Genomic DNA, 27,689 nt, shown 5'->3' with positions numbered 1-27,689 from the left:
TGAGCTGGCAGGACTAGGATATGTCTAGGGATTCGGTTTAACCCTTGCATTTTTCTCAAACCCAAAGCTAAGCCTGCCTTTCTGGATCCAGTAAAATGGCCTCAGATGCCATGCGGCTTATGAAAGTCATCCTGTAGTTTGAAACTCAGTCTTTTTAAAACTGAGGTAATGCCCTGGCTGGCATAGCTCAGTGGATTGAGCGTGGGCCTGCGAACCACACGATCATGGTTCAATTCCCAGTCAGGGCACATGCCTGGGTTGCAGGCCAGTTCCCAGCAGGGGATGCACGAGAGGCAACCATACATTGATATTTCTCTCCCTCTCTCCTTCCCCTCCCCTCTAAAGATAAATAAAATCTTTTTTAAAAGTTATAAAAAAATAAAACTGAGGTATATGACCTAATTAGCATAACACCAAACTGAGGAATCAATTTAGATAAAGTTAGCACAAAGGATTCTTAAAGGACTCCTACATTTCTCATGACTTCTAGTAAGAAAATAAAACCCATCAAGACAGAATCATATTGCTGACCTTCATTTTTACTTAAATATAGTGCTCTTTTAAGAGGGTAAACAAAAAAAACTTTACACAGCAAATATTTTACATAAATGTAAACATGCACATCTACTTCATAATTAAGCAAAATAAACTTTTAAAATTATCTAAAAATCACTGAAGAATGAGACAATGAACCCGAAACAGAAATAACAGGAACAACAAAAACACATGTTTCATGAATCTTCAATTGGTCTTTCTTCCAATGTACTGGTTGAGGCCTGAGTTTCAGAAATCCTACCTTCCTCACCAAATGGAAAGATCCAATTTGGCTGTACCTAATATATATCCACATATCATAGTATTACTCTCTCAAAATAATGTAATAAATACATCACACATACACACACCCACACGCATCCTACTTAACCAGCCTCTCAAATAGGGAAGTAAGGATTCTGGAATTTTCAAGTTTCCCCCCGAATGAAGCACATACGTAGTAATATCACACGTAGGAAAAGTGATCCTGCTACAGAAACAAAATAGTCAATGAGTGGCATCGTTATACATCTCTGGTTGGTTCACGGTGAGTTTTCCCGAATTGTGTCTTTACTGTGGCTTGCCATGGCTCCTCAGGTAACTGAGACCGAAGTCTTCACACCTTGCCTAATGACCCCAGTGTGGTAGACATACAGAACAGAGAAAAGGTAATTTTAACAACTGAGTTAGGAAACTTCAAAATAACGAAAGTCAACACCCATGGTTTTCGGCTATCTCCAAATGCCCGGAATGTTTTCTCTCTGTCTACCCCTCTACTCTGAGGGCTGGTTCTCTCCACCTCCTCCCCACCAGCCACAAGTGTCCGACTGTCTATCCTGCGGGCATCCCAGGGGAGAGAGGTGAGAGTAAGTCTCTGCTGTAAGGAGTTCATATAACCAGAGCCCAACAAGGAGTCACACGTACACACCGCACTGCAGCCGGCAGAAAAGAACAGAGGACGAGCCTGACTGCGGGCCCTGCAGGAAACGGTGCCTCAGGGTGAGGTCTGGCGGCCAGAGGAGGAGAGACTGAGAAGGCACAGAGGCAGGAAGAGCGAGGCCCGTCTGGCCAGAGTGAGTGAGCAGCAGTCTGTAAGGCCAAATTCTTGATTTCTGAAAAGATTCCTTACTCCGGTGGGTAAAGCTGGGGTGTGCAGGGGAGAGAACCACCGAAGGCTTTGTGCAAAGAGCCAAACTGGAGCCGAGCTAGAGGACACTGTGCAGGGTGGGGAGGATGGATGACGGGAGAGTCTGAGGCTGAGACAGCTTGAGTCGCCAAACCCAGGGCTACACACAAGCATTTCCTATAGAAATGCATTTCCCATTACCCAACTTGCCCAAACCACAGTTCTCTCTATGTATGTGAAGATTTGGGGAGAAAAATAAAGAGGCTTAAACAGGGTTTTAGTTCAAGTTCCTGAAACCTGCCCAAACTTGAGCAAGTTAAGAGCAGTGAAACATTCCTATATCCAGTAACAATGCATGTCTCCCAGTCAGGACCTTCACCCTCCCTGAGCTGTTATCACTAAGGAATTATAAAGCAATGACCAATTATCAGTAAGTTCCCACATGCCACTAAACCCACTGACACCTCGCAATGAGCTGTGCACCCAGCACAGCGTTCAAGTGCGCACCTGCTGCTGGTCCCCATCTCCAGCTCCTGGGGTCACGATGCAGTTAACACAGGTGACTCTGTAAGGCTCAACTCTAACCAAAGCACCACCTTGCATCATCTACTTCCTTTCTAGGTCCAGACCGCATCCCTCCGCTAGCTGAGGAAGGTGAGGCCATCTGAGTATAGGGACCCCTGGAAGGAAAATCATACTTAATGTTCCTGATACCCACTAACTAAAGTAGATGGAAATTTCTCAGGACATACTCAAACTACAGAAATGGGACAATTGGTCACAACTGGTCACAAACTAATTATGGGACATTCTAATTTACCCAGAAACTAATTATGGGACAGTCACTTAATATGAAACATTTACTGGTGACCAGTTTCCTGCAACAACAGATTCATTTTGAAACTACACACTGATGAAGGCAACCTTGTGACTTCTAACTTTATATAAAACTACAAATCAGTCTGGGAGTCAGGCACAAACAGTGGTACAAAAGCATAAACATAAAGATCTTATCAAAAGAATGTGCTCATTTCATGTTGCAGAACTCGTATTTATATTCTGGCTTTGGAAAACCTGCTGCTGCTCCTTTGTTTAGAAAGGTTTCTCCACCGAACCTCTCTTCCACTCCTGCCCCCCACTACCATGCACTGGAGGAAGTACACCCAGCATGGACCCACATGGAACCGACAGCCCCGGGTTCGGTGAGTTGTGTGTGTGAGCAGTGGTCTGACCTGCTACACCAGCCTTGTGCATTTCAGCACTGTCTGGATCTGAATCTGAGCTACAAGCACCCAACACTCTTATCTTTAAGAATGCAATAAAAGTTCCTATGCACATCTGTCAGTCTCACCTGTAAGAAGAACCTTTGGTTCCAGTGAGTGCGATTCGAGAAAGGGAGTGGTAGGGAAAGCCTGGACTGGATGCAGGAGGCTAAACCAGCTGTGCACCTCCCTTTCCTCGTTTGTCAATGAGGGGGCTGAGCCGCCAGGGCTCCAGGGTCTTGCCAGCTGACACGTGAGGACCCCCCTTGAAGTCTGTTTCTACACAGGCTTGTCAGGCCGGATCAGACAGAGCTTCCTTACCACTTTGTTTCCAACTTTAAAGGGGTCTGAACTTACTTCCATGCTGCAGTTTGAGGCTTCCCCCCTGTCTCCTGCCCCTCAAAGACTGTCTCTCATTTCTCATTGGTCAGCCTGGGGTGTACAATGGAAATCACTGGCCTGGTGAAGATACGGCCTTCGAGTACCCAGACCAGGGCACATCTGTCTGTTTTTTTCATTAACAGTGTTAACCAAACAGAAAGATAATTCTGTTAGTTTTTCTATAGATCTACTTAAACTTTGAAACTTGAGATTGTTCAAAAATTACATGAAAAAAATCACCCATCACCACTTGAAGTTAAAGACTTGAATATCCAAGAGCTGCAGAGCCTCAAACTCCTACTACAGTCACTGATCCACGACGTTTTCCTCTTGGCAACGGATTCCACGCAAAGCAGCCCGGTCTCGCAGCAGGTCTGTGCCCCAGAGAGCTGACTCCGAAAGGCCCAGCTCTAGTCATCACTGTCGCTCCCAGATTCACTCAACTGCAAGTCATTTCCTATTAAAAAAACAAACAAACCCACAAATAATCAAACCAAAAGTACCCAATTTAAAAACAACTTTCCCGCAATTCTTTAGCTGACTGTCTTGGCTGTCGCTGCAGGGAAACCAGGCCAATCCAATTCAGCAGCAGAGAAGACCGACTCAGCTCAGTGACAAACCTGGGCCGTCACTGTTTGGAAAGAAATGCTATTTTTGGACTCTGCAAAATAATGCTGCTTCCTGGGTAGACCAGGAGAGGAGTTGTCTAGATAGCTTTTAAATGTGTTAATCAAATAAAAAATAAACAAGAAATGTGTTAATAAGTCGTAAAAAAATAAAGGGATGGGCAAAACTAGACTTACAGTTGTGAGTATGTGAAAGTTTATTCTTGTATTATGATTTATCAATCATTGTATTTTCCATACATAAAACTGTAATCCAGGATTTCACCAAAGTAAACTTCTGTTATTTCCAGATTGCTAAGTCTAAACCAGCTCTTCTCAATGTTTGCTCTGAGGACCCTGGGGTCCCTGAGACCCTCTCCAGAAGGTCTGACCCTGAAGTACTTCCTTTTCTGACCCCACAATGGTCAGATTTCCTTCATGTACTTCAACCTGAACAACTGACGGCAATGGGCTGAATGCTGAAAGCACGTGTAAGGATCCATCTTTCTGCTAAGCCAGACATTAAAGAGATTCACAAAATTTTAAAGCAATATTACTCTTCTTACTAAATATTTCTTGATTTGGGAAACTTATTTTTCACAAAATTATTTTTGTTAAAATGTGATGAGTTTTAAAAATGAATTGTTGAATATCTTAAATATTTTTACATCAGGGTTTAACAAATTTGTGCTATTTAGTGTGACTTTAGGATTTGTAAGTGGGCTCTGACTGACGATCCTGGTTTAAGTAACTCTAACACTTTACTGTGCATAACGTCATGCACAAGTTAAGGTTTGGCCATTCGAGAACTGCAGGACAGAAGGTACCTGGAGATCTAAGGAGCTACAAGGAGTTTGAGGCACTGGTGGGTAGTGCCACAGTGACGCCCACTGTACCATTTTTTGCTCCTTCGTTCTGAGAGAAAAGAATAATTTAGCATTGACTGGGCAAGATGAGGAACTAAGTTACAGGCACAGCAGCCTTCGGGTACTATCCCCTATGAACACCAAACTCCCAGTGTGGAACTTACAACCCCTAGCCAGCGGAGAAGAGCACCGAAGTACACCGAAGTGATGTCCAGAATCTGGGTGCACATAATGGGACAGCAGACAATATCCTTAACTGATATCATAACAGCGTTGAACTTACTCAGGTCAAAAAAGTGTAGTGGTTCTCCAGTGGGGATGATTTTTGTACCCCTCCCACCCAAGGGCAAAGTGTCTCGAAACGTTTTTGGCTGACACAACTAGGGGAGAAGAGGAAGTGCTTCTGGAACCTGGTGGGCAGAGGCCAGGGATGCTCTTGGCCATCTTACAATGCACAGGACACCCACCACAAGTGCAAATGCCTATAGTGCTGAGGTTGAGAATCCTCTCTGCCTGGTCCACAGAGCTCACTAGGTTAGCTTTTCCACTATGGCCTCCAGACCTTCTGACCCCTCGAAGGTAGTAGTAGCAGGGGAAGGCATTCATAAGGACTCGGCAGAGAGAAGAACGTACAGCACTCTGCCCACCCTGAAACAAAGGGGCCTGTTACCGCTCTCCTGTTTTGCTTTAGCATTGACTGCACTGAGGGCCAGCCAGACATTACGATGTGTTTTCCTTTCCCTGTTGACAAAGGCTGGCTGGTCTCCAAATACACCCAACAGCACAGTCTGGAGACCCGGATTCTTGGGACTGGAGAAAGACCTGGGGCGGGGGACACTATGCGGCAGGCAGCACCCCGAAAGGGTGACAGTTGCAAAAACAGTCTAGCTGTTCATGTTTCAGCATTTTCCAGAATTCATAAAACCGAATTTGTGCCAGTGAGGAAAAGAGAAAAACATTTTTCAGTTGCATGCGTCTTTTTAACTGCTTGAAAATTTATTTCTTTCCACTCAAAATTATCTGTGTCAGGATCCTTTCTTATGCTTTAAATGTCTCCAGGTTTATAGGTTCTCATCTAAGATAAACAGAAGCTGTATCTCTGGCCTGACATGCCACCCCTCCCAGCCGGAGAAGGGACCGTGCACTTACTGAGGGTGTTCATGAGCTGGCTGCTTCCCTGCGGCCGGCTGGTTCCATTGGCCAGGGCGGGCCTGCTGCCATAGGGCTGCTGGTGTGACGGCTGCGGAGGCGACGCGGGGCCGTTGTCCTCGCCCCCGCTGCTGGAGCTGTCGTCCTCGCTGCCCGAGGAGCTCTCCGAGTCGGACGAGCTGCTCCCACTGCTGCTGCTCATCTGTTCAATGATGTCGACTTCAGCCCTCAGCTCTGGAAGAAAACGGCACGACACGGGTCAGTGCAGCAACATTCTCAAGGCAGCACGCCGAGCCTTCTGTGAATAGCGAACTGGCAAAACCATCAGCAATGGGGAATAACAAACTCCCGCTTCTCAGTTCCTTGGAAATGTACAAACAAAACGGCCAAAACCAAAACCAGCAAACAAAAACACCTAACTTGTCTTCACAGAGACAATAAAAACATTAAATTCACTCCAAATAACCAAAAAGCAAACTGCTTCAGCACAATGACTTCCATGTAAGAAATGAATTCAGTACGTTTTTGTCTTCATCTACTAAGAAAATAGTGAGCTGTAAGAGTAAACACCAACTAAGAGAAGAACAATATTATGCTAAGGGACTGAAAATATCTGACTGGGGATTGGAAGGTCTGAATGCTCGTTTTGGATCTACCTCTAACTAGCGGGGAGACCCAAGTGGAAGTCAATGAATTCTCCAAGACACTCCAGGAAATGAAAGGTCAGGCAGACAGCATCAGGGCGCTTTCCAGTTTTCATGCCTCACGAATACGGGGAAGCTTGCAGGAGGAACCACGGTGTCCGAAGAAATGTGGTGGAACATCACTCCTCCTCTACCCTCTTTTTCTACCTGACCACCAGTCACACCTGCCTGGTACCGCATCTCTTACAATGTAAGGCAGGGAAGGTAGAACGTGCTTTAACCATGAGCTTCACTGTCACTGACTACAGTAAGGATACATAACAGAGTTTCCTGTCCAAACACACCATGTGGCCTCAAACCACTATGGTTCTTTAAACATAACGGGAACAACTAATCACTCACGGCATAATTCCTGTTCAAGTAGAATGAAAACTTCCATAAATGGCATTCCAATACCCACGAGGGAAAAAGCAACTGAGCGGCTTAGCAACTGCACACTGTGCAAAGAACACTCCTATGAAGGGGAAACGGAGAACTCCCAAAGGACAGCTCTTTATCGTTCCCTGTTGACCATCGTTAACTTTTTAACTTTTTCCATAAAGTTTTACAAAAATGAAACACAACACTTACCCTCACAACTTCCTAAGAGTCTGGGCAACTAAAACCATCCACTGCGCAGGAGAGGAAGCAAGGCAAGCTTCTCTCTGTGAGGTTCGCACCGAAGGGGCCTGACCAAGCTTCTCTCTGAGGCCACTGCCCATCCCACTGGTCCTCATGTCGCTTTCACGTATAGCAGCTTTGTGGCAGTGGAAGGCACTGGCCATCGTATTTTAAATGTCCCTCTAACTAAATACTATGATAACATTGGCCCACTTGGTTTTCAGCCCCAACGCCTTGGAATTTTCTTCTCCTGCAGCCTTGAAGGTGGCTAAACAAGCCACTCTGCTTGTTTGGACCCTGGGCCTCTAGCCCTGGCCAGGTAGTTCAGATGGTCAGAGCACCATACCAACACGCCAAGGCTGCGGGGGTTCCATGCCTAGTCAGGGCACGTAAAAGAAGCAACCAGTGAATGCGTAAATATGGGGAATGACAGACTGACGTCTGTCTCTCTTACGTCCTTTCTGTAAAATCATTAAAAAAAAAAAATCCTGGGCCCCTAGGCAGAAAGATGCAAAGGCAGCCACAACCCCAGTCGCCATGCACAGATTGCTCTTATCAAGTGAGGCAAGTGGGAAAGGCCACCGCCCACATCACCTCCAGAAGGGTAAAAACCCTGCAGAAATTTTTGAAGGGCAGAGAATGCCCATGCCACCACACTGCCACGCAGCCTAGTGAACGCCACAAAAACATCAACACGGAACTACTCTAAGAAGTTACCATGCCTACAGAAAATGCACCCTACCTCTTTTGATGTCATCCAGCTGAGGTTCAGGTGAAGGGTTATCTTTCAAGGGGGAAGTTTTGGGTCCAGCTGGAGGCTTCGTTGGAGCCCTGAATGGCATAGGTGGTGGGGGCGGGGGCGGCTGTAATGGCTGTGGGGCACGACTGGGCTGCTGCTCCATCCGGGCTTGGATTTTACTGCTCCCCTCGGCCCTGAAATGGGACACAGATATCAAACGGGGCGGGCAAAGCCAATGGTCAGATTCGTCCAGGTGACTGACCACCTGAAGTCTCTGCAGAACCCCATGCTTTTCAGACAGCTGCAAATACTGACATCTGAATTTTATCACATGAACTAATCATTCTACAACCACCCACCATATTCCAGTATGCACGTGTGCCAGACACAGGGAGGTGAGTAACAGAGACCCTCAAGGAGCTCACACTTTGTAGCAGAAGCAGACTAAACAGAGATGTAGAACACAATGTGATTATGAGAACCCATTTTATTAATAGAAAATATGGTGATTAGACTTGTAAACAATATTAAGTGATAATCACAAGTGTATGAGTTACTAAATAAAACTAGTTCTTGAAATACTGGCCGGTTTGTAAATTTTTCCAGGCTCCATTTACTGCTTGCTCATTCTGTCACATACCAGCCCTTGCTGGCAGACAAGCCAAGTGCTCCACGTCAAACAGAGAAAATTCTATCCAATTTCTTTGTAAGTGGATTGGCCCAGCACTTTTCAAACTTCAGTGTGCATAAGAATCATCTGAGGATATCATTAAAATGCAGATTCACTTATTAGGTCCTGAAATTCTGCACTTTCAACAAGTATCCAAGTGATAAATGCTGCTGGTCCACAGATGACCCTGTGTAATAAGAGAAATGCTCGCAGCCATCAGCACCTGGAGAAGTAACAGCGGCACCTGGTTCATGGAGGCAATTAACACAAATACGCTGAGCTGCGGCTCCTGGGCACCTGACTCAGGGGCTAACCATCTCACTCACCCTCAGTCTCCCTGTCTGCCTGTGTTTTTAAGGACAACAACACCTCTCTAAGAGTTACTAAAGATGAGAAGAGATCATTCCTAAACTGTCTAGCATCGTTCCCGGCATATAATAACCCCTTAATAAATGGTAGCTCCTCTTTATTTTTTTTGTGAAAGAAGAAAATGGCTTGAGGAAGCATAAACAGAAAAATATCAGGCTCTAACACTCTTTAAAATGTAACTGCTCTATTATACTTATTATATCACAATGTAACAATAGAACCACCAGGTTATTTCTGATTATAGAATGAATTTTGACGTTAAGTAAAATCTAATTGGTTTCATATCAGACATGTAATGCCCATTGAATTAAATATTAAAGAGCATACCAGTTCACAAAATAGGCAAATTTTTATTTTGTGTGCCAGGAATAATGATCTCAATGGATCTAATAAAAAAATTTTTTTCACTCTAATAAACCATATGCATTATTCAATTACTCTTTCCTATTTATAAGTCTATAAATTTAAATCTTACTCCTTAAGCGGTTCTGTTTCAAAAATCATGAGATTAACAGAATCAATTCACATATAAAGTACACTCCTCTCCCCAATGGCTTTCACTTTTCAGGCCTTAAAAGCATTCTTTCTTTCTACTACATTTGAGGAAAAGATATCTGATCGATTTGTCTGGGGAAACACAGGCGGAGCTATTGAGATTATCAATAGGACACTGCGTGCCCAGACGCTCACAATCTTGTAAAATAACTGAATGAATAATACAAATGTCCCATCACGCTGTGTCCGGTGATTCACATACCTTGTCTTCTTGACCTGAATGCTGCTACTGAGCTTTTCCAGCACATATTCCCCAGTGTCATGATTAATAATAAGCACACAGTCTTTCTGGTAAGGCCGCTTGTTCCCTTTGAACACAGTCATTGGTGGTGTGGACCCCTACATGGCACAAATAGTACAAGGTTATCAAAGCTAAGCACACCAGTTATGAATATCAAAACTGAATTTACAGGTGACTCTACCTTATCAAATATTTTATCAGAGAGACCCCAAAAGAACTCCTGGTTTCCCGGGCAGACAAAGAAAAGGGAAATGATAATACAGAAGAACCTATGACTCTACAAGTGGTTCTAAGTAATCAAGAAAGGTAACATGAAATTTTAAATTACCATATATTGTTCTAGGGACTTGAAATGTTACAAATAACAGAGAAGTGTGAACTGGGAAAATAAATTAACCACGTGACTTGTGAACGAGCTTTCACTACGAGAAGTAAAACTAGTGAGAGATCTCTACCACCTCCTTGTAACCGGAGAGTTCAGGGCTCCCCCTCATGCCAAGTAACCGACAGAACATCTCGAAAGGCAGCTCACGACTCTGGTCAGCTCAGAGCAAGCACATGTGCCACTCAGCTGCCTGGGCCCTTTGATCACAACCCCACTGCTCGGAGGTCCAATAATTACACCTTTAAACCAACCATCCAGTCCTTCGGCCTCACCAGCACCACTCACCCCGGGCTCTGGGGGCTCCAGAGCAGAAGGCAGCTGGCATTCTGTCAGATCCTCAACCTTTTCATTCGAGGGCTTTAACAAGGCTTCTGCCTGTAACACCTGCCCCCTCCCTCTCTGTCAATTACTCAACCTGCAACTCTACTCAACTTCCTCAGGGAAGCCTCCCCTAAGGAGTTTCCTAAAATAAGCATTACATTTTCTTATATTTAAATTCCATATCATAAACTCCACAAGGGCAGGAAATGCGCTTGTTTTATTCAAGACTATATTATCAGTGTCTAGTAATGCACACAGTAGGTGCTCAATTAATATTCGCTAAATATAGGATTAATCCTTCGAAAAGAATCAAAAACTGTTTGGCTCCCCACTCATACAGTAAAAATTTAGAGTAGGAAGGGACCTCAGGGACCATTTATCTGACCCCTTCGTTTTACATTTGGGAAAGTAAGGTCTACAGGGAGATGATGTAACCCACCAAAGGCAACAAGTGATGAAACAGCAGTCTGACTGAACTGGCAGACAAGCAATTTTTTCCAAAATATGAAGCTTCCCAGGTCTCCTTATCCAGTGCCTTTTCATTCTAACACGGGTTGGCAAGAACTCATTGTGTGCCAGGACAGGGTGTGACATGCAATGACACGTTCACTGAGGGTATTTTGTCTAATCTTTTGGGGTTCATGATCAGAGTGCAGCCTTGGGCAGGGCCTTACAAAAGCCCTTCTATGCAAGAGTTCTCACTTCAGCTTTTAACTGGGTTCACTGTCACTCAATTAGATGAATGCTCTGAACCTCTGCTTTTTGCCTGAAACTATCAGCCTACACGTCACTATTTGCCATGTACTACATTTTATGAAAGATGTAAGTCCTGCTCCTGCCCACCTTAACTCCTGTCTTGGCAGCGTCACACTCCTAAACTGTGATGGCTGTTTATCAGCATGGAACCTATGGCTTTTTTCTATGGAGATGCTTGGGGGAAAACTATGCATGTTTAAAAAAGGGTCCAGATGTCTGGATAGGATCCCCGTCTACTTTGGGACCTTGGAGAAAATGACAAAGCATCATTTTTAATCAAACACCTAGGAAGTATGCATTCTATTCTACCCCAAACCCTAAATTTCCTTTTTCCTTATGCTGACACTTCAGAAAATTAGGAATTTTTAAACAGTAGGTAATTCAAATAGTAATGACACAAAACATGAAAATTCACTGTGATTCTACAGTTTTAAAAAACAACAATGGAATAAACTTACAGGGATATGTGGCAGTGTAATTGTGACTTCATCTCCTTTGCCAACCTGAAGTTCTCCTTCACAGGAAGTATCTATAGATGCTGGCTTAAAATCATCTACAGGAAAAGAGGGAAAAAAGTATCCACCATGTTACTTCTACTAAGGGCTTTCTAGGCATTTACACTTAACAATTATTATTCAAATGAATGAAAAATACAAATCGCTTAGAATATTTTTAAATACTACTTCATTGTGGAAAACTTCCCATATACAACAACAAACAACAGAACAGTGTAATAAACCCCTGGGTACCACCATTATCCAGCCTCAGTCATTACCAATTGAGGACAATCTTGTTTCATCTACACCTCTACATACTTTTCCTCCCACCCCACCTGTATTATTTTGAAGAAAAAGAAAGCTAGAATGTATATACCACTTCATTAAGCAAAGATACTCCCTTTTCCCGAGTGACAGATGAAAATCAATGCTTATTATCCATTATAATACAGAGCTTTGTTAGGGTTGCTGTGAGATCAAAAGCAATAACATATTAATAACACTCTGTGATTGTAAAACCCTACATGAAATACGAAGCCACAGCATCATATAAGCTGACTTCTTTTTATGTAGGAACTGTCAAAATTATGACTTGCCACTCTCAAGTTCTATAACTTTAATAAAGATACTCCTGTAGATGTTGGGAGTACAGGGCTGAACTTTATCTCCAAAGGTTAATCCTGTCTGTGTTTCTGAATTGCAATTTAAGCCCAATTACCCCATTTTAATACATGCCTGCCTCAAACTGCAAGCCAGGTGCATAGGTAAAGTGTCTTATCTAAATTCCCCATTGCTCTTCACTCTACTAAAACATCAACTTAGTAAATTGCTCAAGAAATGATGGTCTTATCACATTCCATTATCCATATCTCTCTGAAAGAGCTGATCTGCTGCCAGTAGTGAGCATAGCAATGTAATGGCAGGGCAAGTGACCACACAAAGATGGAACTTCATTATCCAACACGCCATCTCTCTAAGAGTTGAGTCACATCTATTAGCTCCTTTGGCAAAAACATGTCTTAACCAGCATTAGCACTACAAAGACAGGAAACTGGGAGCCTGTGAATCATAGAAGGATGCTCAGTCAGCCAATTAGTAAAAGCCAAATCTTTACCCAGGACGCAGAGTGGGAGTGCCCTCCCTCAACAGAGTCTGTAATCACGCAGAAAAGGAAGGTCCAGCATAATGACTATTTTGACATTCTTTATACCTGCTCTCTTCCGCTTCCAAACATAGATCAATCTTTAACTTATTCCAGCCTCACGAATTCTACAAGGGACTTCGTCTTGAGTCAGTCAGGGCAGTTAAAGTGACCTCAAAAGACATCCAAGTCAAAGGAGATGCAGAGACTGGAGGAGGAAGACTGAAGGGATGCAGAGAGGATGCGGATTCTTTGGCTGCAAGAGGGAAGGAAGTGCAGCGTCCCAGAGCAAAGAAAGACCAGAAAAGAAAGCTGAGGAAAACGGGAGGAAAGAGAATGAAATAGGAGGGAATAGGTGAGGCTCAATGAGCAAAGAGGAAGAGTCCTTTAAACATGGAGAACCCTGGCGGGGTCATCAGAAAGGGGGTGGGGGGAGATTACAGGAAGAACTAGAGTCTGAATGTGGGGTCAGGTTTTTCGGCAATAAAGAGGGGGTAAGTTTGGCATAGAGGAAGGGCCAGTTGGGGCGATGAAAAGAGAAAGGGGCCACTGAACTTCGGAAGAAGCGTTTGGGGGCCATAAGGCAGAAGAGGTAGAGTGATGAAGGGTTTGATTTGGGAAGAGTGAGTTTGAAGGGGGGGGGGGGGCGTGGGCTGGAAGAAGGGAGAAAATTGAAGTCCAGGAGGACCTGGGGTAAGAAAGAAGGGACCTGACGTAGGCAGGAGGTTCCCCGTACTTTGGGGGACCGAGGTTGACGACAGGCTGCTGGAGCGGCCGACAGGTACCGCTGACTTACAACGAATGGTGTGGAAGGAGGCTCGCGGTCGCTTTTCGAAGCTTTCCCCGAGTCGCAGGCAGTGTTCCTCGCGGTCCAGCAGCGGGTTCACGGTCCCGTTCATTGCCCCGCACGCACCCCGCGCCCGGACCAGGGGTCTTCCGGTGCGGCCACCGTACCCGCTTCCGGCGCCGGAGTCCGGGAGAGCGATGCTCCCGGGACACCACCCCGGAGCGCAGCGGGAATCCAACCGGCGCCCACCCGGCGCCGGAAGCAAGTCTCCTCCGCGCCGGGGTGGGGGAAGCCTTTGAGGAAGCAGGGCCGCGGGACTTCCGGCGTCGGGGAGGTACTTCTGGGTTCGTAGCGGAAGTGACGGAGGCGGTGCCGCGGCAATAGAATTCCGCCGGGATTCTGAAGTCCTCAGCGCTGGTTTGTCCATGCTCAGGGGTTTTTCGTGACGGCTCCTAAATTCTGCTTCTGTACCCTGGGCCTGGGTGAGGGCTAAATGCGCTCTGCCCTACCAAGTGAAGCTAGGGACAGGGACTGATGACAGCGAGGCTAGAGCACGACGGGCTAGATTAACGCGAGTCTGATAGCCAGTATGACAGTGTCTCCGCAGGCGGTCGCGGCCGCGTCGACTGAGATTATCCCGAGTCTCCAGAGACCAGTAGATCCTCGGGATTCTACGCCAAGCGTCACTGGTCTCTTCTTTCCCTTCATGCGGTGTTGGCGGTGCGAGGGCCTCAGTGCCTGGTTGTGAGAGAGGTTCTTACGATCAGAGACCCAGGCCACCCAGGCGTAGCTCCATCTTCCCCAAAAGAAAACTGTGTCTCCGATCCTTAGGAAACGGTGATCCCTCTTCTGCCTCTCAGTTGACCCCCCGCATCCAATTCAGGCAGCTGTTGGAGTTAAGTCACCGCAAAAATTAATCAGTATTTTCTCTCCAGGATTTCTCAGTCAATTCTTGAAAGTGTCTTTTTTCTAAACTAAAGAGATTTATTTTAATGGACGACTTATTCTGGTTTGAAGTGTTTGAGAGACCTGGGTCACTGAATGTCAGCCCTCTGATCGTGGGGACTTTGTCTTGCTCTCCTTTGTGACCTCTCCTCGTGTGGCAGGCAGGGTGTCGTGTAGTCAGCACTAGTAAATGTTTGGTGACATGAGCTCTTTGGTGAAAGAACCGTTCTGGAACCACTAACCAGAATGTCATTCTCTTCCCTGCAAAGTAGGAAGACAGCCTGGGCCTTGAACCCAACCTGAGGAGTCACATCTGAGAAAACTCTGCCTATGTCTGCAGAATAAACTTGGATTCCTCAAACTGTTCAGGGATGGGGAATCTTCAGCAGTGTTAAATGCATTACCATCCACTTATGAGATGATATCTTTGCAAAGGAAAGGGCTGCAAGGACGGATTCTCAGCTCCGAAGAAGAGGAGAAACTGAAAAGAGACCAAGTTTTAGTGTCTGACTTTAAACAACAAAAGCTGGAAAAAGATGCTCAGAAGAACTGGGATCTATTTTACAAAAGAAATAGTACTAATTTCTTCAAAGACAGACACTGGACCACCAGAGAGTTCGAGGAGCTCAGGTCCTGTAGGGAGGTAATTTTACACCTTGTTTGAGTTGTTCACTTAGAGTGTGTAGGAGTGCTTGGTCGCATTTTTATAGAGTGAGGTAAAGAATTTGTGAAGCCTGGCAGAATGGTTTGTACCATAGAGAGAACTAGACTGGTCTCAGGTGGTTTTAGAAGTTCTTGGGTTTGTAATACATAGAAGAGAACTGTAGTGGGCATTTCTGTTTCTTTAAAGCAGGGGTATCAAACTCATTTTCTCTGGGGGCCTCCTCAGCCTCGCCGTTGCCTTCAAAGGGCCAAATGTAATTTTCAGACTGTATAAATGTAACTGCTCCTTAACTAGGGGCAAGCAGCTCGGGTCGCTGCTGCTGGGTAGAAACAAGGTGGAGGGCTGGGATCGGCCCCTGGGCCTTGTGTTTGCTACCTGTGTTTTAAAGCTATCTGAAAGTTGTACATGTTAAATTCATGCTGAGTAACTTCAATGGCAGATTCATCATGTTGATGAGCACTTTACCATGGCCCTGTTCTAGAACTTTACGTCTGTAATTTAAGTGGTGTAATAGCACTGTGACATAGGCACTAGTTTGAACCCTACCTACTGATGAGATTGAAGCACGAAGCTGTTTAAGTGATTTTTTCAATGATGGAAAATGAGGAAGGGCGGAGTCTGGATTGAGAGTGAGCAGTTTAGTCTGTTCTTTTAGCCATTATGCTGTGTTTTCTCCACACCAAACTGCCCAGAGTTGGACAACAAGTTGAGATATTAATTTTACCTTTTAGTTATCAGTTTATTTATTACCTCTCGGGACAGAGTTCTTGTCTTTCGTATTCTGGACCTTTAAGTTTGGTTTATTTCTTCACTATGAAAATGTAGTGCCCTCTAACTTTGGGTTCTCTTTCCTCAGTTTGAAGATCAAATATTGACTGTGCTTGAAGCTGGCTGTGGGGTTGGGAACTGTTTATTCCCACTTTTAGAAGAAGATCTGAATATATTTGCATATGCCTGTGATTTTTCTCCAAGAGCAGTCGAATATGTCAAGGTTGGTGCACCTTCTGTGCGTTCTGTTATATTTCTGGTTTTTTAGGTTTGTTTGACCTGCCCTCTGTACCCATTTTCCCAATTTCAGCCCTCTCCACGAAGTTAACCAGCTATGATCATCATAAATGTATTTTTCCATTTACATACATATATGATACATACAGAAAGACAATAGAAAAAGTGGAAATACTGTAACGACACCCATATACTTATACCAAAATCAGTGGTTGCCAGCATTTTGCTGCATTTGCTTTATAGGCTCCTCTTTGCTGAACTATCGTAAAGTAAATTATAGGCACTTCACTACTAAACGTGTCTGCATACGTCTTCAATGAGGATTTTCTGTCCATGACTACAAAACACGCATCCAACCAAAATAACTGCAGTCCTCTAATATCTTTAGTACCCAATCCAGTTTCGGGTTTCCCCAACTGGTCTAGGGTATCTCTTATAGCTCTTATTGAATCAAGGGTTACATCTTATATTTCATTATGCATCTTGAATCTGCTTAGCCTAAAACAGTCATGCCCTTCACGCTGACCTTTTTCTGTACCGACAGTGTGTTTTTTTTGGGAGAATAAGCCATTTTCTGTAATGAGATCCTGCATTTCAAAATGTTTTGATCATTTCTTTGTCTCATTGTTTAACTTATTCCTCTATCCCCTATTTTTGCCATAAACTAGAAGTTAGATTTAAGTTAGGTAAATTATTTTTGGCAAAGATAATAGGTGATGTATCTCTCATATTGCGTCATGTCAGGGAGCAGTAATGTCTGGTGATCTTACTGTGGTGCCAGTTTTGATCACTGGGTTAAGGTAGGAACTACCTAATTGTTGTACAAATATTTCCCTTTTGCCATTAACAGATATGTGGGGGATACTTTGGCAACATGCAGATGTCTAGTTTTCCATCAGCTTTTCACAGTTATGGCATTTATTAGACTTTTTGTTTAATATTGGCATCACATTGTATTTTTTTTAATTTTAAAGATTTTATTTATTTATCTTTAGAGGGGAAGGGAAGGAGAGAGGGAGAGAAATATCAGTGTATGGTTGCCTCCTGTGTGTCCCCTGCTGGGAACTGGCCTGTAACCCAGGCATGTGCCCTGACTGGGAATCGAACCACAATACTCTGGTTTGCAGGCCTGCACTCAATCCACTGAGCTACACCAGCCAGGGCCAGTATCACATTGTATTATAACTTGCTTTTATCATTCTACATTATATCTTGCAGTTTTTTTTTTTTTACTTTTGTCTGCAGTAAATTTTTTTTTACTTTTTTACAGTTGTCTGCATTTTCTCCCTACCACTACCCCAAATCTTGCAGAGCTTTTTATCTACCACATTTTATTTGGATATTTTAAATGTTTATATGCATATTTAAATTTTAAATTTAAATATTTAAAATCAATATGTAAAATTTAAATATTTAGATGCTTATTTTATTTAGATGTTTTAAATATTTAGATGCATTTTATTTAGATGCATTCCGTAAAATGCATATACCATACTTTAACAATTACTCTGTTGATATTTGCTTAAATTATCTTGGATTTTCCGCTCTTTCAAGTGGGGTTAATATTATCAGCATTATGCACATGCTTCTGAAACACATGTACACATTTTTCTACACATTTCTGTATGTTGAGTAATGGAAAAAAGAGTATATACATTTAAATTTTAATAGATAATGCTAAGTTTCCTTCCTGAAACTTAATTTCAATTTATAATTTCACCAATAATATAAGGATACCTTTTACTCTTAGGCTCTCGACATTTAATGTCAGTCTTTTTTATATCTCCCAATCTTATGGGCAAAATATAATGTCACCATATTTTTTACTTTGTTTATTCCTTATAATCAATGAGGGTGAAGTCTTTGTAATACGTAAATAAGCACTAGGTTTTTTTTTTTGGTCTCTTTGGTTCTTTTGATTTTTGCTTATGAATCTCTTCATTCCACATATATTTATCGAGGACCTAATGTGTGCCAGTCACTATTGTGAGCACTGGGTCAAGTAGTGAACAAAACAGACAGAAAACCCCAACTAATATGGAGCTTATATCATAGTATGAATTGTCTGTTGATAACCTTTGCCCATTCTTCTGTCATTTTTGCTCTTATTTTTAGTATGTATTCTGTTGTATGTGTTGCAAACATTTTTTCTAGTTTTATTCAATGTCTTGTTATATTGTTCCATGACAAGATTTAAATTATGTCACATTTATTAGTCTGTTCACTTTGAGATGCTAAGGTTTTGTGTCTAGTTTAGTTCTTTTTTAAATTACATTTTATTGATTTTGCTATTATAGATGTCCAATTTTGGCCCCTCCACCGAGCACCCCCCACTCCCTCAGGCAATCCTCACACCATTGTCCATGTCCATGGGCCACGCATATAAGTTCATTGGCTACTCCATTTCCTATGCTGAACTTTACATCCCCATGACTCTTCTGTAACAACCATTTTGTACATCTTAATCCCTTCACCTTTTTTGCCCATCTCCCCAATCCTCCCATCTGGCAACCATTAAAATGTTCTCTGTACCTATGATTCTGTTACACTTGCTTGCTTATTTTTTTTTAGATTCAATTATTGATAGATATTATTTATTGCCATTTTATTGTTCATATTTGTGATCTTCTTTTTCTTAAATTTAAGTCCCTTTAAATTTCATATAATGATGGTTTGGTAATGATGAACTCCTTTAGCTTTTTCTTGTCTGGGAAGCTGTTTATATGCCCTCGAATTCTCAATAATAGCTTTGCTGGATAGAGTAATCTTGGTTGTAGGTCCTTTGTATCTCATCATCTTGAATACTTCTTGCCAATCCCTTCTGGCCTGCAAAATTTGAGAAATCAGCTGATAATCTTATGGGAACTCACTTGTAGGTAACTAACTGCTTTTCTCTTGCTGCTTTTAAGATTTTCTCTTTGTCTTTAACCTTTGGCATATTAATTATGATGTGTTTTGGTGTGTGCCTCTTTGCATCCATCTTGTTTGGGACTCTGCTCTTGCTGGACTTGTACGTCTATTTCCTTCACCAAGTTAGGGATGTTTTCTGTCATTTTTTTCAAATAGGTTTTCAGTTTTTTGCTCTCTCTCTTCTCCTTCTGGCACCCCCATGATGCAAATGTTGGAATGCTTGAAGTTGTCCCAGAGGCTCCTTACATTATCCTCATTTTTTTAAATTCTTTTTCTTCTTGCTGTTCTGACTGGGTGTTTTTTGCTTTCTTATATTCCAAATTGCTGCTTCATCCCCTCTACTGCTAATTGCCTGTAAATTGTTCTTCATTTCAGTTAATGTAGCCTACATTTTTACCGGTGGTTTTTTTTTATGGTTTCCGTGTCTTTTTTTATGCTGTTGAAGTTGTCTTTGACTTTATCTGTTTTTCCCCTAAGTTCATTGAGCATCCTTATAACCAGTGTTTTGAACTCTGCATTTAGTAGTTTGCTTGTCTCCATTTTGTTTAGTTCTGTTTCTGAAATTTTGATCAGTTTTTATATTTGGGCTGTATTTCTTTGTCTCCTCATCTTGGCAGCCTTCCTGTGTTTCCTTCTGTGCATTTGGTAGAGTCACTATGATTCCCTTGCTCAGTAGAGTGGCCTAAAGTAGTAGGTGTCCTGTAGGGTCCATTGGCACAGCCTCCCCATCACCCAAGCTGGCTACTCAAGGTGCATCCTTCATGTGGGCTGTGTACACCCTCCTCTTATAATTGAGCCTTGATTGATGTTGGCAGGTCAATGGGAGGGATTTACCCAGGCTGATGAACTGGCTGTGGACTCGCTGTGACCACTGCCTACCATTGTGGAGGATCAGCCATGCAGGGACCCCCTCCGTAGAGCAGGACTTACTTCAACAGGGCTCTGGTACCCGCTGAGTCTGCCCCTGAGTGTGTAGTGTGGAGACAATTGGGTGGTGGTGCTCTGACATGGTCTGTAGCTGTCTGCTGGGTGCACTGGCTCTGGGGCTCCCCAGGAGTACAGGCCAGTGTCAACCACTGCCTGTGTTCTATCTGGGGCCACACAGCATAAAGCTACAAGGCAATCTGCAGATGGCTGCTACTTGTGCTGGGCTTAGAGGTGTCCAAGGAAGGCCAAGCTGTGAACCAAGGCCATCTGCTGCTAGTGCTGGGCCTGGGGCCACTTAACAAAAGGTAGAGGGGCTCACCGAGGCCAGCAGATGCTTGTTTGAAAGGAGTTAGGAAAATCTGAAGCATGAGCCAAGACAAGCTTTTTGTATGGAAAAGCCACCAGAAACAGCGTGGGTGGGCCCGAAAGGTTTTTGGTGCCAAGCCTCAGAGAGTCACCAGGGCATGGCAAATAGTGCAAGCCAGGTTGTTAGAGTCTCAGATATGGCGCCCCACCTGCCTGCTCTCTGGGGGAGTGTCATTAAAGAAACAATGGCCTCTGCCAACACTTCTGTCTGGGAGAAAGCTGCCACCCCAGCTCTTGCCCTGATGCCAGATATTCCATCTCATCCTCGGTTGCCTCTGGTGCCTCTCAGGCTGCTTTCCCTGGTGCTGGAGCTCAGGAGTGAGTCTGAGTAAGTCCATGTGTGGGCCCTTTAAGAGGAACTTCCAGGGATTCCAGCAGTTTCTGTTTTCCTCAGCCTCAATTTCCACAGGTTTTTGCAGCCAGAAGATATGGTGACTTACCTTTCTGGTGCTGGGACCCTGGGCTGAGGTTGGGGATGGGACCTCTTGTTCTCCAGATAGTTCTCCCAATTTTTAATACTATGGGTGGGTGTAGGACCAGCCCATTCCGTGTCTCTGCCCCTTCTACTTCTGTTGACGTGGCTTTTTCTTGAATTCTCTAGTTGTAATTCAACTTGATTTCCAGTGGTTCTAAATAACGGTGGTTCTGTAGTTTAGGTGTAACTTTGGTGTGGCTGTGCAAGGAGGCACGCTGTGTTTACCTAGGCTGCCGTCTTAGCTTTCTTAGTATCTGTTTAGGATTCTGTAATCACTATATATTCTTTTTATAATTTTGGTTATTATGTTTTCTAATTCGTCTGGAAACATTTTGGTCATTATTCCTTCAAATATTTCTTCAGCTCTGTTCTCTCTTCCTCTAGGGTTCCAATTACATGTCTGTAATGCTGTTTGTTTGGGGTTTTTTACTTATTTTTTTTCTTTGCATTTTCAGTTTGTATAATTTTCATTCCCCATCATCAGGTTTACTGATCCTGTCCTAGGCAATAGGTGTTCCTATTGAAAAGCCTGCCCAGCGCATTCTGTCTGTTACCACGTTTTTGTTTTTTAGCGTTTCCAGTTGGTCCTCTTTCTGTTGTCTCTCTGCTGAAAGTACCTATCTGTTCTTGCATGTTCGCCTTTTTCAATAGAACCTTTAACATTTTAATCATGGTTATTTTAAAGGCCTGAACTTTTAATTCCAACAGCTGTGTTATGTTGAGTGTGGTTCTGATGATTGCTTTGTCTCTGAAGCACAAGAAAGCCTTCTCTCTGCTGTCTGTCCAGCTTTTTTCTTTCCGTGGGGTTGAGGGAGCTACATTCTCCCACCTCTGCCTATCCCTGAGCTGCAACCGGGAGTCCTTTAATTCATCTGAGTGGCCAGTGGTCATTTGATACAAATAGATAGCTAGTTGTTCAGATACCATAAGTTGAGTAAAAATTCATTTTTCCTTCCTGATAATTGTCACCTTTATTATCTACCACTTTATAAATTTAATTGTCATTTTTGTCACATATCTTTTTTCCCATCCAGTGCTGGATTTCTCCACATACATGGGTCCGTTTAGGGACTTGTTCTTCTCAGTCTGTTCATTCCCATCCTCAAACCTTGTTATTTTAGTCCTATATTTGTAATGTTTTGATGTTCAGTAGTGTACCTTCTCCTTCATTTTTCATTTGTTCTTCATTGTTCTTCTTTCATTTGTTCTTCTCCTTGTTCTTCATTTTTAAGAATTGACTTGGCTGTTTCTAAAGATTTTTGCTTTCAGATTAATTAGAGCTACCTTGTGGAGATTCTAGAAATTTCGTAGGATCCAGTTGAAATTGCACTGGATTTGTAAGTGAAATGATAGGTAGTGTTTTCAATATTGAATCTTCCCATTAAATAACTTTATATGTCTATTTTTTCAGGTCCTTCTTTATATTAAAGTTTTTCTTTATAATGTGCTTACACATGTGTTGAAGCCCACCAACCAGAATGCACCAGGAGCACATTGGTAGGAAACAGAAGTTGGGTTTTGTTTCCGTGCTGCAGCGAGGGGAGGTACCCCCAGAAGAACTGTGGGAGGATTTCTCATAGGACTTGGATTTCTGGTGCATAATTCAAAGGGAGCTGAAGGCAGCAGAAGCCAGTTTGGGATTCTTATCCTTGTGGCAGTGTATGAGCATCTTAGCTCAGGTTTGCATATGTGATAGGCTGTGTCCTCTCCTCAACTAAAAATGGTTGGTTAAAGTGAAATCTTGTCCCTCACAGAAATATTGAGTATTACGGGCTCTAATGTGCAGATGGCTCATAACTCCTTTGTACCCGTAACAAAGTGACCAGTGGTCTCTGAGCAGCAGAACACGAGTGGAAGCCGGATCTCCTCCTGAGGCCCTAGTTTTCCCTTTATATCAACATGGATGTTGACTGAAACGTCTTTTGTGTTTTTCCCTTCTTTAGCAAAATCCTTTGTACGACACACAGAGGTGCAAGGTGTTCCAGTGTGATCTGACCGAAGAGGACCTTCTGGAGCACGTGCCCCCAGAGTCCGTGGATGTGGCCATGTTGATATTTGTGCTCTCTGCCGTTCACCCTGAGAAGATGCACCTTGTCTTACAGAACATTCACAAGGTTAGTGGTTTGGAGCCTGCACTGGAGGGGTCGGACAGCCCAGTCCTCTTGCCTCCCTTCCCTCCAAGGATGCCGTACTGTAGATTGAAGAGCCCCCACTCTCCCTAGGTAGGCTGGGTAGTCAGTGTGTGGAGAGGGATTGTCCCGCGTAAAACATCTGCCCTAACCTTTGATTTGTGTGGGGGCCACTGCCGCTCTTCGGAGCTCGGCCAGCCCTGGAGCAAGGATGACTTTTACAGACACAAATGACCAGTGGTAACCCTGCAGCTCACCTGGGGGGCACCCAAGTGCAAGTGTGCGTCACCCAGAAGGCCGTGTGCCTCACCTGTTCAGTGAGTCAGTCTGCTTTACAAAGGGAGAAGAAAGCATTCAGCAAGCTGAAAGGGTGAATGTTAGGTAAGAGAGATTCTGTGTATTTAAAGCTAGACGTTAAAATTTAACCCTGATTTTAATTATTTTAAAAGAGTAGTGAGGTAGAAATTTCAAGACACTGGAAACCTGTTAGGGAATAATTATTCCCACTTAAAACAGTATTTAAAGAATGTTCAGGTATTGCCACATTGGTTTTAGCCCTCTGAGGTTTCTTAAGCTTTTTTTCCTCCTTAACCTCTCCTTTCCCTTCCCCTGGTATCTGAACACATGAGAACCCAGCACGTACCAGTAACTGGGCATGGAACTTAACCTGAGTTAAGAGGGAAGAGAGGGTAGGATCGCCTGATTTGAAGGTCCTGCTGAAGGCGAGGGGTTATTAAAGATGGGGAACCAGAGAGAGCGAAAAAGATGGTGGGGCGGCCAGAGAGTGCCCTGGGTGACAGAGAAAAAAAGGAGGGTTACATTGTCCAGTACTGCCAAGGCCCCAGGCTGTTACCGTGGGAGTGAGTAATTTCAGTGGGGCGAACAGGTCTTTGGAGGAGAAGCTCAAGTCATGATGAAGCCAGCGTGTTCGGAAGGGTAATCTGCATGGATATTGAAATTAACCAGAGTTACGGATGGAACAGTATTGAGAATAAGAGAGTAACCACAAGGTACATCCGTCATGAAATGAAGGGACATGTCCTAGAACCAACAGACAGCAGTAACAATAAGGGATGGTAGATGGTACAACCTGATGCCCAGAGTGGGGTGGTCAGGGAGGAGAAAGGAGAATGCGCAGAGGGTAGCACTGAGGAGCAAGGGGGGAAGCCAGTCAGGTCTTCAAGCCCAGGGGCACCAGGGCCATAGGAGAAAGCAGCCGTGACTTGAGAGGTTGCAGGGAAAACGGTGTCATCAGGGGACAGTCAGGTTTCTGTGAGCACACGAATGTAGGGGACATTCAGAAGAGGCTGTGGATACTAGCGGTTTGACTGATGAAGGTCCCAGGGGTTAGGAAGGAGTTAGGACAGAGTAAGGAATATCAGGAACTTTATGAGGATGAGGACGCCCACTACCGTTTGTCATTATCCTGGGGGACCTGGTCAGCTCAGAAAGACAAGAAATGGTTTAAGGATGAGAAAGAAACAAATCACATTATTTTCAGATAATGTAGTTGCCTAAATACAAAATATTAAAAGGATTACAAAGCTATTATAAGGTAGATCTAATTACTCCAGGATGTTAACATCAGAGAAATTTAAAAATCACATAATTTTTAACTGAAAGAAGACCTTAAAGTTGAATTCCCTCATTCCTGGAGTGGAATGGTAAGTAAATAGACCGAATTGTCATCTGAAGACCCAGATTCTGGTATACCCCATGCCATTGACTTGCCTTGAACCTCAGGCAGATCACTTCTACTCCGAGTCTCAGTGCTTGTGAGTGGGTACAATGGAGCTCACCCGCCCACTCCTTGGAGTTACTGGGGGAACGAAAGAACCCAGCACTGAGAAGTGCCTGGTTCACCACCTGCACAGTGCCACGATTGCAGGGGGCATTGGCATCGTCATTGCTACTTTGCAGATGAGAACTGTATGCAGGGAGAAAACTACTGTCAGGGCCATCCAGCTGGCTGGGGGAGGCGTTTTGACCCAAGTGTGAGTCCTGACTCCCCCACTTAATAGCTGATGTGCGATCGCAGGCAAGTCACTGAACTCCTCCCATGCCGGTTTACTCTCCTCACATGAGAATGATAATCCCACTCGTTCCTTCGTCTCTGAATTGGATGAAGGCCCCATGAGACAATGTCTGGAGTAAGCTGTGCAGTGCTAGGCATGTGTCAGTTACTGCACGGTGGGCAAGCTGTACATAATTCTAGCACAGGGAAACCAGAGCGAGACTGAGAATGAGGAAAGCCAGGCACAATCAGGAAAAAGTCAAAATGACACCATACGTTTTAAAGAGACAGTTCCACCACAGGGTCACGGAATAGGGATGGTAATAAAATGTTGGGAGAGTGTGCTTTAATGAGGGTAAGACTATTTTGTTTAATATCGTTAACATTTTAATTGTTTGACACTGGACCTTCCAGAGTGTCTTGTAAGCTCTCGAGAAGTGTCACTTCGTGGGTGCTGCCCGGCCTGGCTGTTGATGAGCAGGCCCTTTCCCTTCACGTTACGGGGTTTCAGCCTGACCCCTTTCCTAAGGACCATAGGGCAAGTTCATTTCATCTCTAAGTGAATCAGATTTTCATTTCTTAGTAAGCTTTATTTGACTGGGTTCCCAGAGTTATATGCAGCCGACTTTTGCTTTGTAGGTATTAAAACCAGGCAGAAATGTCCTGTTCCGCGACTATGGGCTGTATGATCACGCCATGCTTCGGTTTAAAGCCGGCAGCAAACTCGGAGAAAACTTCTATGTCAGACAAGATGGAACCAGATCGTATTTTTTTACTGATGGTAAGATTGATGGGACTGCCTCTGTTTACCCGATTGTGTCATCACTGTAATACTGGCTGGGGGTCGGGGTGGCGCTCGCTATTCAGCGCACATGCACGGACCCGGGAACCAGCTGTCACGTGCCACTTACCTAGCACCTGGGACAGCCTCTGACCACGGTGAGCTCACAGCCTCCTCTGGTGACAGTGTCTCGTTAGCTGGTGAACAGACAGGCTCTGACATGCCACTCGAACGCCCTCGAGGGGACTGTGCTGGGGAAGGGGGCGGGGGCGACTCAGAACCCCCTTCGTGTTGTTCAGTCAGGCACGGAGGAAACAGGACAATATACTGCCTCGTAGTTACTCTGCCAGGTCACAAGGAAACATTTTTTAAAAGGTTTTATTTATTTTTAGAGAGAGGGGACGGGAGAGAGAAAGAGAAGGAGAAAAAACAATATGAGAGAGAAATATCATCCATCAGTTGCCTGTCCTCCGCGCCACACCCCACCCCCTGCCCCAAACAGGGTCCGAATGAGCAACCCAGACATGTGCTCGGACCAGGAATCGAGCTGGAGACCTTACAGTTTGTGGGACAGTGCCCAGCCAACCGAGCCGTACCAGTCAGGGCAAAGAAGCAGTTTTCTGTACAAGTGATTGGGTCTGTATTTAAATGCAGAAATTTTCTTTAGATGGGTCCTTAAAAAGTCATTTTTTATTAAAAAAAATCCAACCATGAGTTTTAAGCCTACTTAATAATCTGAACCATAAGATAATTAACTTAAGCTCTTAAAAAACATTTTTATTTCTTGAAATAAAATGTTCTTTTAGATTCTAAATGAAAAATGAGTGAATACCATTCAAATGGCAAACTCATAAAAAACATCAGGTGAAAATTAACCATTTGTTTTAAGGTTTCTGATTTATGAGATTTGATGAAACCGGTTGTAAGTAAGTGAGAAGATGCAGTAATGTCTACAAAGTGCTTCAGAGCACGGTCTGTGGAGGAATGCCCTTAGAGTATTTTTGTTCCATAGCCATTTATTCTATTTGTTTATTTCACATGTAGTGGTGTAGTATTTGGGTTAAATTTTTCTCCAGGTCGATCACCAGCAGATGATCCCCCCCCCCAACTGGTCACAGGTTCCCCTCCTTCGCACGTAGACAGTGAGGTGCTCACTTGCAGGTGCATCGAGCACGTGCACTCTCTGTGTGCACACAGCCAGCTCGGGGTTGCGCTGCTTTTCCCTCCCACATTTGCAGCTGGGGACTCACAAGGCGGGCATCGTGCAAGCTGCCCTTAGGCTTCTCTGGTTACCTCTTTAGTTAGGGGTTTTCATTGGAGTGTAAGATGAGAAGTAGAAGTGTGTCACTTTTGAAAACAAAACCTTAAAATTTTAGTACTGAAGTTTCTATTACGTTAAAAAAATCTGTCTCAGACTTCTGGCCCTCCTCCTCACCCCACTGCAAAGCAAACATGACGCTCTCAGCACTGAGCGGTGTCGATCTGCTGTCTTGCAGAATTCCTGGCTCGGCTCTTCACGGACACAGGTTACGAAGAAGTGGTGAACGAGTACGCGTTTCGTGAAACAGTGAATAAAAAAGAAGGCCTGTGTGTGCCGAGAGTTTTCCTGCAGAGCAAATTCCGAAAGCCTCCAAGGGACCCAGCTCCTGGGACCGTGGGCCTAGGTCACAGGTCCTGACCTTTCACGAGGTCGACTTTATGCCTCCCCTTGAAGAGGAAAGTTTAATGTCACTCTTCTTATTTTGTATATTTTTATATTTTGACTTTTTTAATGAGTATGTATAA

The 27,689-nt window shown here is 43.9% G+C and overlaps 2 protein-coding genes across 7 annotated transcripts; one reads left to right on the top strand and one right to left on the bottom strand.

The window, feature by feature from the left end:
* Positions 1-520: 520 nt before the first annotated feature.
* EAF1 (ELL associated factor 1) lies at positions 521-14,135 on the bottom strand. The gene is made up of 6 exons (XM_037061325.1): positions 13,698-14,135; positions 11,722-11,816; positions 9,763-9,899; positions 7,970-8,160; positions 5,924-6,157; positions 521-3,760 (listed from the first exon to the last, which is right to left on the bottom strand). The coding sequence occupies exons 1-6, from the start codon at positions 14,113-14,115 to the stop codon at positions 3,714-3,716; spliced, it is 1,122 nt and encodes a 373-aa protein (XP_036917220.1). The 5' UTR covers positions 14,116-14,135; the 3' UTR covers positions 521-3,713.
* On the top strand, positions 14,040-27,689 carry METTL6 (methyltransferase 6, tRNA N3-cytidine). 6 transcript variants are annotated; one of them, XM_037061326.1, is made up of 6 exons: positions 14,040-14,105; positions 14,906-15,276; positions 16,154-16,288; positions 22,924-23,094; positions 25,763-25,904; positions 27,401-27,689. In XM_037061326.1, the coding sequence occupies exons 2-6, from the start codon at positions 15,052-15,054 to the stop codon at positions 27,580-27,582; spliced, it is 855 nt and encodes a 284-aa protein (XP_036917221.1). In that variant the 5' UTR covers positions 14,040-14,105; positions 14,906-15,051; the 3' UTR covers positions 27,583-27,689. The 6 variants fall into 6 exon arrangements, 5 of the variants coding, with proteins under 5 accessions (XP_036917221.1, XP_036917223.1, XP_036917222.1 ...); XM_037061328.1 differs by having other exon boundaries at positions 14,060-14,105; positions 14,903-15,276; XM_037061327.1 differs by having other exon boundaries at positions 14,083-14,170; positions 14,903-15,276.

The sequence above is a fragment of the Sturnira hondurensis genome, unplaced genomic scaffold, assembly GCF_014824575.4.
Source record: "Sturnira hondurensis isolate 20B ecotype Veracruz unplaced genomic scaffold, ASM1482457v3 Scaffold0013299, whole genome shotgun sequence".
Classification (NCBI taxonomy): Eukaryota; Metazoa; Chordata; class Mammalia; order Chiroptera; family Phyllostomidae; genus Sturnira; species Sturnira hondurensis.
This window is presented reverse-complemented; position numbering and strand designations above follow the sequence as displayed.

Excerpts from the sequence above, each read along its gene's own strand:
- EAF1 (XM_037061325.1), bottom strand. The coding sequence starts at position 14,115 with ATGGACAAACCAGCGCTGAGGACTTCAGAATCCCGGCGGAATTCTATT. Across the intron at positions 9,900-11,721 it reads TTACACTGCCACATATCCCT|GGGTCCACACCACCAATGAC; the intron begins GTAAGTTTATTC and ends TGTGCCATGTAG. Across the intron at positions 6,158-7,969 it reads GCTGGATGACATCAAAAGAG|AGCTGAGGGCTGAAGTCGAC; the intron begins GTAGGGTGCATT and ends GTTTTCTTCCAG.
- METTL6 (XM_037061326.1), top strand. The coding sequence starts at position 15,052 with ATGATATCTTTGCAAAGGAAAGGGCTGCAAGGACGGATTCTCAGCTCC. Across the intron at positions 15,277-16,153 it reads AGCTCAGGTCCTGTAGGGAG|TTTGAAGATCAAATATTGAC; the intron begins GTAATTTTACAC and ends CTCTTTCCTCAG. Across the intron at positions 23,095-25,762 it reads TCTTACAGAACATTCACAAG|GTATTAAAACCAGGCAGAAA; the intron begins GTTAGTGGTTTG and ends TTTGCTTTGTAG.